The 13,036-nt window shown below is 37.2% G+C and overlaps 1 protein-coding gene and 1 long non-coding RNA gene across 2 annotated transcripts; one reads left to right on the forward strand and one right to left on the reverse strand.

The window, feature by feature from the left end:
- Positions 1–3,709: 3,709 nt before the first annotated feature.
- LOC114543671 (sphingomyelin phosphodiesterase 4-like) lies at positions 3,710–6,611 on the forward strand. Its single transcript, XM_028562557.1, has 5 exons — positions 3,710–3,816; positions 4,486–4,588; positions 5,643–5,704; positions 5,809–5,969; positions 6,549–6,611. The coding sequence occupies exons 2-5, from the start codon at positions 4,528–4,530 to the stop codon at positions 6,562–6,564; spliced, it is 300 nt and encodes a 99-aa protein (XP_028418358.1). The 5' UTR covers positions 3,710–3,816; positions 4,486–4,527; the 3' UTR covers positions 6,565–6,611.
- A 2,910-nt stretch (positions 6,612–9,521) lies between these two features.
- LOC114543668 lies at positions 9,522–12,738 on the reverse strand. The gene is made up of 6 exons (XR_003690154.1): positions 12,612–12,738; positions 12,434–12,517; positions 11,605–11,808; positions 10,829–10,931; positions 9,720–9,781; positions 9,522–9,615 (listed from the first exon to the last, which is right to left on the reverse strand). It is a non-coding gene; the product is annotated as an uncharacterized LOC114543668 (long non-coding RNA).
- Between the last annotated feature and the right edge of the window lie 298 nt (positions 12,739–13,036).

Here is a 13,036-nt window from a genome sequence, read left to right on the forward strand (position 1 = left end):
CTTTACGGTACACATTTGTGATCATAATCTTCGATATTATTGATAACAATATTCGAAATATTTATATACTGTAACTAAAACTTGTAAACTCAAGATTCGATGAAAATAAAAATCACTTTTTCTAAACGAGCGATATCGATCAAAACTGATGAATACATTCGATATTATAGAATATAAAGCATTTGAAATTAAGTGAAATAGTTTATATCACAAAAAATCACTGTTCCACGACCTCCGCATCGCTTCGATATGCGATTCTTCTCACTAAATTGCGTCAGTGTCTAAGTGCAGAACAAAGACCAACAAAGACCGGCTAGACAAGTTATAATTTTAGAGATAATAACTCCTAATTAGAGTTAAAAGTGCGTCTGCAGTGTTGAAGGTAGTATCGATGGATAAAATAAGAACACAATATACATATATAGGCAAATATATTTTATCAAGGGCATTGCTTGTGTAGTTTTTTGGCTGGAGAGTAGACATGAGGGTTATTCGTGACTATTAGTGTTCGTCTACCAAATGATGTATACAGAAACTATATTCGGTAATCAGTATATATTATATGCCAGTGCACAGAAATACAATTTTTCCTTGAATGTGTAACCTATTATCTCGAACACATAACCATATAACTTCATATATGTCGAGAGAGTTACAATATAGACCCTTCAAACGCGGGAAGTCTAACTGCATGATATTATCATTATTATGAGACTCTCATTACACTGTTGTCAATCAAACTTCGAGGAGAAAATGTACTGAGTCATTACTGACATTCAATAATCACTCGTTTCCATGACAAGGAGAAGAATGCATTTTAGGCAGTTTCGGATCAATATCATAGAAGTTTAAGCCACATACAAGGATGAAGTGATCCAACAATCCTGATGAAAAGTTAGTCTGTGGATCGACAGAGGTCTTCGAAAAAATGACAGGTTGCGTTTATAAGAAAAGATTTGAAGCATTGAAGTTCTTGTTTGACGAGCTAAATACAGAAAACAGACAACTTAAAGACGAAAACATTGATTTAAAAGTATGTGTTGGCCGTTTACACGAGCGGAAGACGTTTTTAGAAAATGAAATCATGAGATTGGCTGCAGTTTTGGAAGCTCAGAAAAGTGCAATAGGTAACGTACTACTTTTTTACCATTAAACTGAAGTAGAAAAACATAGCTGCGAGGTTTGAGCAAAGGTATGGATCATCATTTTTGATGATTATTGGATGTTTCCCAAAGAGGCTTTTGTGACGCAAAGGTGACATGCGTATCGAGCCTAACTCCATTTTATTTCTCAAAAACATTGGATTGAAAATCCTTTACCAGCAGACCGTTCAGTGAAATATAAACAAAACAAACTCCAAATAACATCATCTTGTAAACTCAAGATTGGAGTAGTTAAAAACAGAAGACATGCAAAACGCTAAATTCTGGAATCTTCCAAAGTGATTGTGAAACCACTCAACTGTTTTCAAGTGTGCTTTTATCTAATCAAGATCTGAGCACACTTGTAAATAGCTAATTGTTGCGAAAATTACCTTGGAAGTTGGGAACAAAATTAAGTTGATATATCGCCCGATATGCGCTGCACGTGATGTACAATCTATTAAATGCACTCACGGCCGTGTCGTCTAGGCTTCAGCGCCGCAAAAACGGTTTGATCTTTACTCCGTGTACTGCTTTAAAAATAGATATCTTACAACTGTAACTTCGAATAATTGCAACCATATCCATGTCAAAACTACTTGATTGCAATATTTGCTGGGCCTCTAGAACGGGACACTGAGACGCATACCATTTCAATTACGCTTATTTTAAAATACTTCGACTATTTTAAAATAATCGCTGTGCGATTGTGTGAATTCTATTTCAAACAAAAAACTTAGACGAACTTCGATATTTGTTACAGCTTCTTCGTCGCTGCGTAGGCTTAATGACGCAAGCAGACAGACACGGCTGGAAGAACAACTTGAAGCATTGAGATGTCAGTTGCTTTTTTACAAGGGGAACTTTGAAAGGGAAAGAAAATCTTGCGAAGAATTAAGAAAAGAGATGAAAATGTGTGAAAAGAAACTTAAAGATGCCGAGAAAGATATCAAAAGTTTGACCTCACAACTTGTTGCAGAAAGAGAAGGGGAAATCCAACGTGGATTCCCTGGTAACCATGGGCGTGCTTCTACTTCCGAAGATAATGTTCGATTCATTCAACCATGCCATCCTGATGATGAACTTTGGCTGTTGGAACAACACTGAGATTCACCTCCTCCGGAATTAAGAGCCATTGAAGGTGTTTTTTAAAAGGGGGGGGGGAATAGATGTCTGTGACGAACTGGCTTTGAGTTTTTGTCTCATAATAGATATGTTTAAAATTTGCATAGTTTTAGATTTTTTTATCTTTTTGTGGTATTCTTCATATTGTTCGTACTTCGCGTAACCATTGGGCATCCTGCTGCCCCATCAAAATAAAAATCACTCTTACCCAAATAACATTTCAGAACTAATAAAAGTAATAAATCACTTTGGTTAATATTTTGTTGCAAAATTGTATTCATGTAAGTGTCCATGGGCGGGTGAAATCGACGGTAAAACGTGAAAGGACCTGGGCCCGACATTCAAAATGGTGGTGTTTTCAAATAGGAAATATAACATCGACTGTTTATTTTATACTTTTTCTTTGTATCTTGTTTAAATTTTCGATGCAAGAACCACTAAACGCTTCCTGAAGTGTTCATCTTCAATTTAAATATGATTCGAAATCGTGTTGAAGATTTTAGCGCTCAAAAACAGATCCCAAGAGTTGGACAGGAAGCAATGTTCTTGGTATGATTAATAAAGTAAACTACGATCTTTGATCACCATTAATCGCGAATGTTGTGTAGTTTATTAGTACGGTGATTTAAAGATTTTCTACTTTCAGGATCAAATCCATATATCTTTGCAAAAACCTATTCCTGAACGATGCGAAGATGTCAGAAAAATGGTACAGGAATGGAATATCAAGGTATCAGATCATTCAAATGTCAAAATAATCCTGGTTTTTATTAATATAACGGCATCGAAGCAATCTGGCAAAGAGCAGTTCATTAGAATTTTACTTACAAATAATATGTTAATGTTGCTTGTAGGCACCCAACCCTCCCCTTTGGAAAAGCCCTCGCCCTTTATAAGCCCAACCTATGAAAGCCACACCTATTTTAAGTACACTTCCTCGTATCTCCCCTTACCCACTTATCACCCCAAAGTAGCCCCTCATCTTATATATGCCCTGTTCTTCAACTCTGCTGAAGACCTCTTCTATAATTACTCGCCAAAGGCTTCCCCTCCCCTTGTTCAAACTATAACAGCTTCATATCTGAAGCTCCCCCTTATACAATGCCCCCACTCTAAAGTTCTCTGAGGTCCCTCCTTTATCATGGCTCCCACTTTGAACCTCCCCTTCAAAAAGAGAGTCTCTTTCTCTAAGCATCTCCTTCAATTTAGGCCCAGCGACCCCCTGACTATATACCATTGACCCTGAAAACTCCCCAATTAGGGCCTACACCGCTATGGGGTCTCTATGCCCCGGGGGAAATATGATACAGTACAGTATCTTAGGTATGATATTTTTATTCTTTAGGATCTCCATGTATTATACCCTCATCTTCTTTCAAGTATTTTCAGCGTGACTCCAGGGAAAGGCTGGGCTCTGCACACCCCACACTCCAGATCACTGGAAGCTTTCCGTCATTTCCTCGGTCCCCATGGTCCAGTGTGGAGTCTGGTTGAAAAACTCGACAGAGATTCTTTCCTTCGATATGAGTTTCCTGTGATATGCTTGCCAGTAAGTTGAATGGGTTGTTCAAATTAATACTAATTTTCAAGTAGGACCAGTTTTGACAAAGCTTTGAATGAGCTATATGTCACCTTTGGCAATTCACAACACAAGTACCGTATTTTATCAGCTGCAAATATTAGGAATATAAACAAAAAATACATTGTAGGTTAGACATTGCGTGCTTTCTTAATACGGAATAAACGGCCAGACCGGTTCTGTTGTATTTCTGTACTGGTATTTTAGAGTGTTTCAAGAACTCTGCATTCACGTATATCGTTATTTACATTTGCCTAGCACAGAAAATGCAGTTTCACAACTATATTCTTAACGAAATACTTTATTTCAATTCAACATATAACCAATTTGACCATTTTGACCGCTTAAAGGAAAGGCCCAAATTGGTTCTGTTTTTTGTTTACGAATTTTCCCTGTCAGCCTCGTTCAGTATCAGAAAGACGTAACATCCTTTTGTCTACATGCAGGATACATAAATCGCAAATGTTTAAGCACTATTTCTGCAGGATAAAAAAAAATGTAATCTAAGATTAGCATGCGAGATTGGAGCCCGACCTTTCCGACGTATAAACGGTGCATTTGTTCTTCTCTACAGTAAGTTTGAGGAAAGTACGGAGCAGTACATAAACGTATGTTTTGTTTTGTGATTATTTTATATAGAAACCAACTCAGCGTCTGTTTACTGAAGGAATCATTTCAACAATGTATTATAACAAAGTCCAGTTTAACAATGACAGCAGAACATCATTAGTTTTAAGCACAGGTATATAGCGCCATCAGCAAATCTTGTTGTTGGGTTTTAAAAAAGAGTGTAATTTATCGCTTGTTGCTTCTGGACTTCGCGAAAAATGCGACTTAAGACCACACGGACAGACTGGACGCGATGCGAATTTTCAACTTTTTTTTTCCCAAAAGCAAATAAATTTTGAATATTTATAATATTTTTGGAGATTACTTAACAATAATGCATTTTGACTGCTCTGGCGTCCATAGATTCAAAATTTTGATCCCAGAATTTAATTTTTATGCTTCTGCATGAAAACTCAAAATTCGCGTCGCGTTGCCGCATCGCGTCCGGTCGACCTTTAGCTAAGATCGAAGAAGATCAATATCAAAGCTTATTCACGCAATTCTAATTAACCTTACATAATCACCGCTTTAGTTACTTTTTTGACCTGGGCTAATTATTTGTAAAACTGACAGATTTTTCCAATCCACAAAATATTATTACCCCATACACCTATATCAGAGGAAGGAAATCGTATCGGAAATCGCCCAAAAAAATGCAAGTAAAAAGGTCATTCCAATCATTTATGGAATGATATATAACAGAATCGTTGCTTTCTCCAATTCCTCTTGAATTTATCTAAGTATACATCAGATTTACATCTAGTATTATACGTACGAATATCTTTATTCAGTAGAAACTTTGAATCTAAATCGATTAAGTTATTCATAACACATCTATGGAACTTGCGTCTTTGGTCGAGTTTCATTAACCCCAAGGTTTGTTTTGCTTTTGCTTCCGCCGAAGAAGAATCATAAGGTCAATCAAGTTCAAGAATTGCTTTAGCGGCTTAGTTCTGAACAATCTGCAACGTGTTCATTAATACAGTATTGTTCTTATCACCCCGCACAAAGTCTCCATAAACAAGAACACTTAGAACAGGCAATATCAAGGCATTGTACAAGGTTATTCGAGCTTGATGTGGTAACAAAAAAAATGTTTTAACAAATTTCCGCCAACGGTTAAACACATTTTATTCTAAACAGATTTAAAACTGAAGGTCTTGCAACGCTATTTTTTCTTTTCATAGGTGCTGTGGAATATTTTCTCTATCAGTTTGCATATTTCATAACGCAAAGTAGCTCACCTTGGGTGAGTTCACTGTCATGCTTGGAATAGTTCTTATGCTTTTAAATGCGAGTTTCGTTAACTCTCATTGAAGAGTTTGAAATCAGTGTTTCTTTACTTCTTTACAGGACAGCACCAGAGCGGCTGACCGAAGCCATGACACAATCTACACGGCTTTGTTCTCAGAATTCTTGGAGTATTTTCTTCCATCGCAAACCATGACATTACCAGCACATTCGTCTGGAAACAGAGCACAGCAGCAGCCGAAATTGACGCCAAGGAAGTACTTGTAAGTGATCTGTGAACTTACAGTGTGATTAGAATGTACACATGAATCGTAGACTCGTAGTACAAAGTGCATAGATGACGACGCTATTAGTTTTTCAGAACTAAGAAATATTTCAGAACTTAAATCTATCAAAATATAGACCATAGACCTTTTGCATTATCGACTATTTTCTGCTTGTAGTAGTCTTACTAGCCTTAAAATGTAAAGACAAATGTCGCTTCGCGCGAAAAATATCGCTAGTGGAAGACCTGCTTAATGCAAAAGTTCTATTATTTCGAAGCCGTTATAATACAGGCTTTTATGATTGTGTTTCACCTGGCCAAACCATTCAGTGCATCTAACTGAATTATTCGTAGGTATCTTGAACAGCGTGATCTCTCAGAGAATGGTAATACATATTCATTAAGGGTTTTCCCTAGAGCTTCCACTCATTACGTAAGGTGTAGGAAGAAGACGGGAGAAAAAGTGTGCTATAATTAACCTACCATAGCATAAGCATAGCAAAGCAATATAGTGTTATGACAAAGCAGCGCGAGTGAAATGGCAAATAAGGCAGCTGCTTGCTCTCGCCGAAATCAGATCGAAATCTAGATAACAGCAAATACAAGAAAAGATACGAAGAGTTGGTGGAGATTAACCATGGCTGGAAACAACAATACGAACGGTTGAAAATGCAATGTGAAGCGCTTTTGGATGAGAAAAATAGAGAAACCGAAGGCGAAAACTGTGATTTAAAAATACGTAACAATCAACTAGAGTTGCAAGGAATATCATTGGAAAATGAGAAAAAGGAGACAGTTGAAGCTTTGAAAGCTCAACAACAACAACAACAACAAAAGGTAAATGCCGAACTCGTTTGAATTTTTTTTTTTATTTTTAGCCTTGCTTCTCGTAAGTCAGATGCTTTAAAAGCATCGTATCCCAACACCACACCAGCAATCCTGGTCAAAACATTGACGACACTCTGTGTTAATTCACACTACAAGATTGCAGCTACATAAATGATTTTACCAGACGTTTTTTATTCCCCATACAGTTTCCATACTCGATAATACTGATCTTATGCGCCGAACCTGATGTTGAAGAGCTAAAGTCTCTGTTATGTTCATTTGCATTAAATTCGGCACATGAAAAGTTGAAACGGCCTGACGTCTGAGATTGGCTTATGAATGATCTTCACAATCATACGGAGCCTATTTCAAATGCCACAAATGCTGGCCTAAATTATATTTGCTGGTAGAAATACTGTAGGTCGCATTCAGGTATTCAGCACATGGTTGATTATTTTTCTACTTCGTTGAATGGTTAATTGTTTTTCTACTTTCGATTCCAAGAAATGATGGAATGCGAAATATTCATGGAATGCACCAATTGATTTTTAGCAGTGAATATTAAAAAAAGCAGCCCACTGACACTCTAAAAAGTCTCTATATTTTCCGCTGGCCATGATTTGTAATGAGAATCGGTTTAGCGTAAAACTGCTGATGTCATTTGCGGACTGCTGTAATTTGACATTTTCAGCATGTAACGTTTCAATTATAAACCCTATCAACTGAAGCTGATTTCATCTTAAGAATGGCCTAGCATTTCGCAACATATAGGCACGTATTTGTTTGGCTGGCCTGGCTTACGAGGCTGTATGGATAATATGAACAGTCAACAAGATATATATAGGATACTATACGGTGGTATTAAATATGGATTTTATATTCGAGTGGTAAAAACAATATATCACGAGTGAGCGCAGCGAACGAGTGAGATATTGTTTTTTGACACGAGAGCGTAAAGTCCATATTTACTCACCACCGTGTAGTGTCCTATATATATCTTGTTGACTGTTCATATTTCCATACAGCCTCGTAAGCCAGGCCAGCCAAACAAATACGTGCCTATATGTTGCGAAATGCTAGGCCATTCTTAAGATGAAATCAGCTTCAGTTGATAGGGTTTATAATTGAAACGTTACATGCTGAAAATGTCAAATTACAGCAGTCCGCAAATGACATCAGCAGTTTTACGCTAAACCGATTCTCATTACAAATCATGGCCAGCGGAAAATATAGAGACTTTTTAGAGTGTCAGTGGGCTGCTTTTTTAATATTCACTGCTAAAAATCAATTGGTGCATTCCATGAATATTTCGCATTCCATCATTTCTTGGAATCGAAAGTAGAAAAACAATTAACCATTCAACGAAGTAGAAAAATAATCAACCATGTGCTGAATACCTGAATGCGACCTACAGTATTTCTACCAGCAAATATAATTTAGGCCAGCATTTGTGGCATTTGAAATAGGCTCCGTATGATTGTGAAGATCATTCATAAGCCAATCTCAGACGTCAGGCCGTTTCAACTTTTCATGTGCCGAATTTAATGCAAATGAACATAACAGAGACTTTAGCTCTTCAACATCAGGTTCGGCGCATAAGATCAGTATTATCGAGTATGGAAACTGTATGGGGAATAAAAAACGTCTGGTAAAATCATTTATGTAGCTGCAATCTTGTAGTGTGAATTAACACAGAGTGTCGTCAATGTTTTGACCAGGATTGCTGGGTGTTTGGGATACGATGCTTTTAAAGCATCTGACTTACGAGAAGCAAGGCTAAAAATAAAACAAAAAATTCAAACGAGTTCGGCATTTACCTTTTTGTGTTGTTGTTGTTGTTGAGCTTTCAAAGCTTCAACTGTCTCCTTTTTTCTCATTTCCAATGATATTCCTTGCAACTCTAGTTGATTGTTACGTATTTTTAAATCACAGTTTTCGCCTTCGGTTTCTCTATTTTTCTCATCCAAAAGCGCTTCACATTGCATTTTCAACCGTTCGTATTGTTGTTTCCAGCCATGGTTAATCTCCACCAACTCTTCGTATCTTTTCTTGTATTTGCTGTTATCTAGATTTCGATCTGATTTCGAGCGAGAGCAAGCAGCTGCCTTATTTGCCATTTCACTCGCGCTGCTTTGTCATAACACTATATTGCTTTGCTATGCTATGCTATGGTAGGTTAATTATAGCACACTTTTCTCCCGTCTTCTTCCTACACCTTACGTAATGAGTGGAAGCTCTAGGGAAAACCCTTAATGAATATGTATTACCATTCTCTGAGAGATCACGCTGTTCAAGATACCTACGAATAATTCAGTTAGATGCACTGAATGGTTTGGCCAGGTGAAACACAATCATAAAAGCCCTGTATTATAACGGCTTCGAAATAATAGAACTTTTGCATTAAGCAGGTCTTCCACTAGCGATATTTTTCGCGCGAAGCGACATTTGTCTTACATTTTAAGGCTAGTAAGACTACTACAAGCAGAAAATAGTCGATAATGCAAAAGGTCTATGGTCTATATTTTGATAGATTTAAGTTCTGAAATATTTCTTTAGTTCTGAAAAACTAATAGCGTCGTCATCTATGCACTTTGTACTACGAGTCTACGATTCATGTGTACATTCTAATCACACTGTAAGTTCACAGATCACTTACAAGTACTTCCTTGGCGTCAATTTCGGCTGCTGCTGTGCCTGTTTCCAGACGAATGTGCTGGTAATGTCATGGTTTGCGATGGAAGAAAATACTCCAAGAATTCTGAGAACAAAGCCGTGTAGATTGTGTCATGGCTTCGGTCAGCCGCTCTGGTGCTGTCCTGTAAAGAAGTAAAGAAACACTGATTTCAAACTCTTCAATGAGAGTTAACGAAACTCGCATTTAAAAGCATAAGAACTATTCCAAGCATGACAGTGAACTCACCCAAGGTGAGCTACTTTGCGTTATGAAATATGCAAACTGATAGAGAAAATATTCCACAGCACCTATGAAAGAAAAATAGCGTTGCAAGACCTTCAGTTTTAAATCTGTTTAGAATAAAATGTGTTTAACCGTTGGCGGAAATTTGTTAAAACATTTTTTTGTTACCACATCAAGCTCGAATAACCTTGTACAATGCCTTGATATTGCCTGTTCTAAGTGTTCTTGTTTATGGAGACTTTGTGCGGGGTGATAAGAACAATACTGTATTAATGAACACGTTGCAGATTGTTCAGAACTAAGCCGCTAAAGCAATTCTTGAACTTGATTGACCTTATGATTCTTCTTCGGCGGAAGCAAAAGCAAAACAAACCTTGGGGTTAATGAAACTCGACCAAAGACGCAAGTTCCATAGATGTGTTATGAATAACTTAATCGATTTAGATTCAAAGTTTCTACTGAATAAAGATATTCGTACGTATAATACTAGATGTAAATCTGATGTATACTTAGATAAATTCAAGAGAATTGGAGAAAGCAACGATTCTGTTATATATCATTCCATAAATGATTGGAATGACCTTTTTACTTGCATTTTTTTGGGCGATTTCCGATACGATTTCCTTCCTGATATAGGTGTATGGGGTAATAATATTTTGTGGATTGGAAAAATCTGTCAGTTTTACAAATAATTAGCCCAGGTCAAAAAAGTAACTAAAGCGGTGATTATGTAAGGTTAATTAGAATTGCGTGAATAAGCTTTGATATTGATCTTCTTCGATCTTAGCTAAAGGTCGACCGGACGCGATGCGGCAACGCGACGCGAATTTTGAGTTTTCATGCAGAAGCATAAAAATTAAATTCTGGGATCAAAATTTGAATCTATGGACGCCAGAGCAGTCAAAATGCATTATTGTTAAGTAATCTCCAAAAATATTATAAATATTCAAAATTTATTTGCTTTTGGGAAAAAAAAAGTTGAAAATTCGCATCGCGTCCAGTCTGTCCGTGTGGTCTTAAGTCGCATTTTTCGCGAAGTCCAGAAGCAACAAGCGATAAATTACACTCTTTTTTAAAACCCAACAACAAGATTTGCTGATGGCGCTATATACCTGTGCTTAAAACTAATGATGTTCTGCTGTCATTGTTAAACTGGACTTTGTTATAATACATTGTTGAAATGATTCCTTCAGTAAACAGACGCTGAGTTGGTTTCTATATAAAGTAATCACAAAACAAAACATACGTTTATGTTCTGCTCCGTACTTTCCTCAAACTTACTGAAGACAAGAACAAATGCACTTATACCGTTTATACGTCGAAAGGTCGGGCTCCAATCTCGCATGCTAATCTTAGATTACATTTTTTTTTATCCTGCAGAAATAGTGCTTAAACATTTGCGATTTATGTACCCTGCATGTAGACAAAAGGATGTTACGTCTTTCTGATACCGAACGAGGCTGACAGGGAAAATTCGTAAACAAAAACAGAACCAATTTGGGCCTTTCCTTTAAGCGGTCAAAATGGTCAAATCAGTCATATGTTGAATTGAAATAAAGTATTTCGTTAAGAATATAGTTGTGAAACTGCATTTTCTGTGCTAGGCAGATGTAAATAACGATATATGTGAATGCAGAGTTCTTGAAACACTCTAAAATACCAGTACAGAAATACAACAGAACCGGTCTGGCCGTTTATTCCGTATAAAGAAAGCACCCAATGTCTAACCTACAATGTATTTTTTGTTTATATTCCTAATATTTACAGCTGATAAAATATGGTACTTGTGTTGTGAATTCCTAAAGGTGACATATAGCTCATTCAAAGCTTTGTCAAAACTGGTCCTACTTGAGAATTACTCTTGATTTGAAAAACACTTTCAACTTACTGGCAAGCATATCACAGGAAACTCATATCGAAGGAAAGAATCTCTGTCGAGTTTTTCAACTAGACTCCACACCGGACCATGGGGACCGAGGAAATGACGGAAAGCCTCCAGTTATCTGGAGTGTGGGGTGTGTAGAGCCCAGCCTTTCCCTGGAGTCACGCTGAAAATACTTGCAAGAAGATGGGGGTATAATACATGGAGATCCTAAAGAATAAAAATATCATACCTAAGATACTGTACTGTATCATATTTCCCCCAGGGCTTAGAGACCCCATAGGGGTGTAGGCCCTAATTGGGGAGTTTTCAGGGTCAATGGTATATAGTCAGGGGGTTGCCGGGCCTAAATTGAAGGAGATGCTTAGAGAAAGAGACTCTCTTTTTGAAGGGGAGGTTCAAAGTGGGAGCCATGATAAAGGAGGGACCTCAGAGAACTTTAGCCTGGGGGTATTGTATAAGGGAGAACTTCAGATACGAAGCTGTTACAGTTTGAAGAAGGAGAGGGAAAGCCTTTGGGGAGTACTTATAGAACAGGTCTTCGGCAAAGTTGAAGAACAGGGCATATATATGATAAGGGGCTACTTTGGGGTGATAAATGGGTAAGGGGAGATACGAGGAAATGTACTTAAAATAGGTGTGGCTTTCATAGGTCAGGCTTATAAAGCGCAAGGGCTTTTCCAAAGGGAGGGGTGGGTGCCTACAAGCAACATTAACATATTATTTGTAAGTAAAATTTTAATGAACTGCTCTTTGCCAGATTGCTTCGATGCCGTTATATTAATAAAAACCAGGAGTATTTTGACATAATGTCAAATTTTGAATGATTTGATACCTTGATATTCCATTCCTGTATCATTCTTCTGACATCTTCGCATCGTTCAGGAATAGGTTTTTGCAAAGATATATGGATTTGATCCTGAAAGCAGAAAATCTTTAAATCACCGCACCAATAAACTACGCAACATTCGCGATTAACGGTGATCAAAGATCGTAGTTTACTATATTCATACCAAGAACATTGCTTCCTGTCCAACTCTTGGGATCTGTTTTTGAGCGCTAAAATCTTCAACACGATTTCGAATCATATTTAAATTGAAGATGAACACTTCAGGAAGCGTTTAGTGGTTCTTGCATCGAAAATTTAAACAATACAAAGAAAAAGTATAAAATAAACAGTCGATGTTATATTTCCTATTTGAAAACACCACCATTTTGAATGTCGGGCCCAGGTCCTTTCACGTTTTACCGTCGATTTTACCGCCCATGGACACTTACATGAATACAATTTTGCAACAAAATATTAACCAAAGTGATTTATTACTTTATTAGTTCTGAAATGTTATTTGGGTAAGAGTGATTTTTATTTTGATGGGGCAGCAGGATGCCCAATGGTTACGCGAAGTACGAACAATATGAAGAATACCACAAAAAGATA

This window comes from Dendronephthya gigantea, unplaced genomic scaffold (genome assembly GCF_004324835.1).
Source record: "Dendronephthya gigantea isolate DGI-Jeju-01 unplaced genomic scaffold, DenGig_1.0 000514F, whole genome shotgun sequence".
Classification (NCBI taxonomy): domain Eukaryota; kingdom Metazoa; phylum Cnidaria; class Anthozoa; order Malacalcyonacea; family Nephtheidae; genus Dendronephthya; species Dendronephthya gigantea.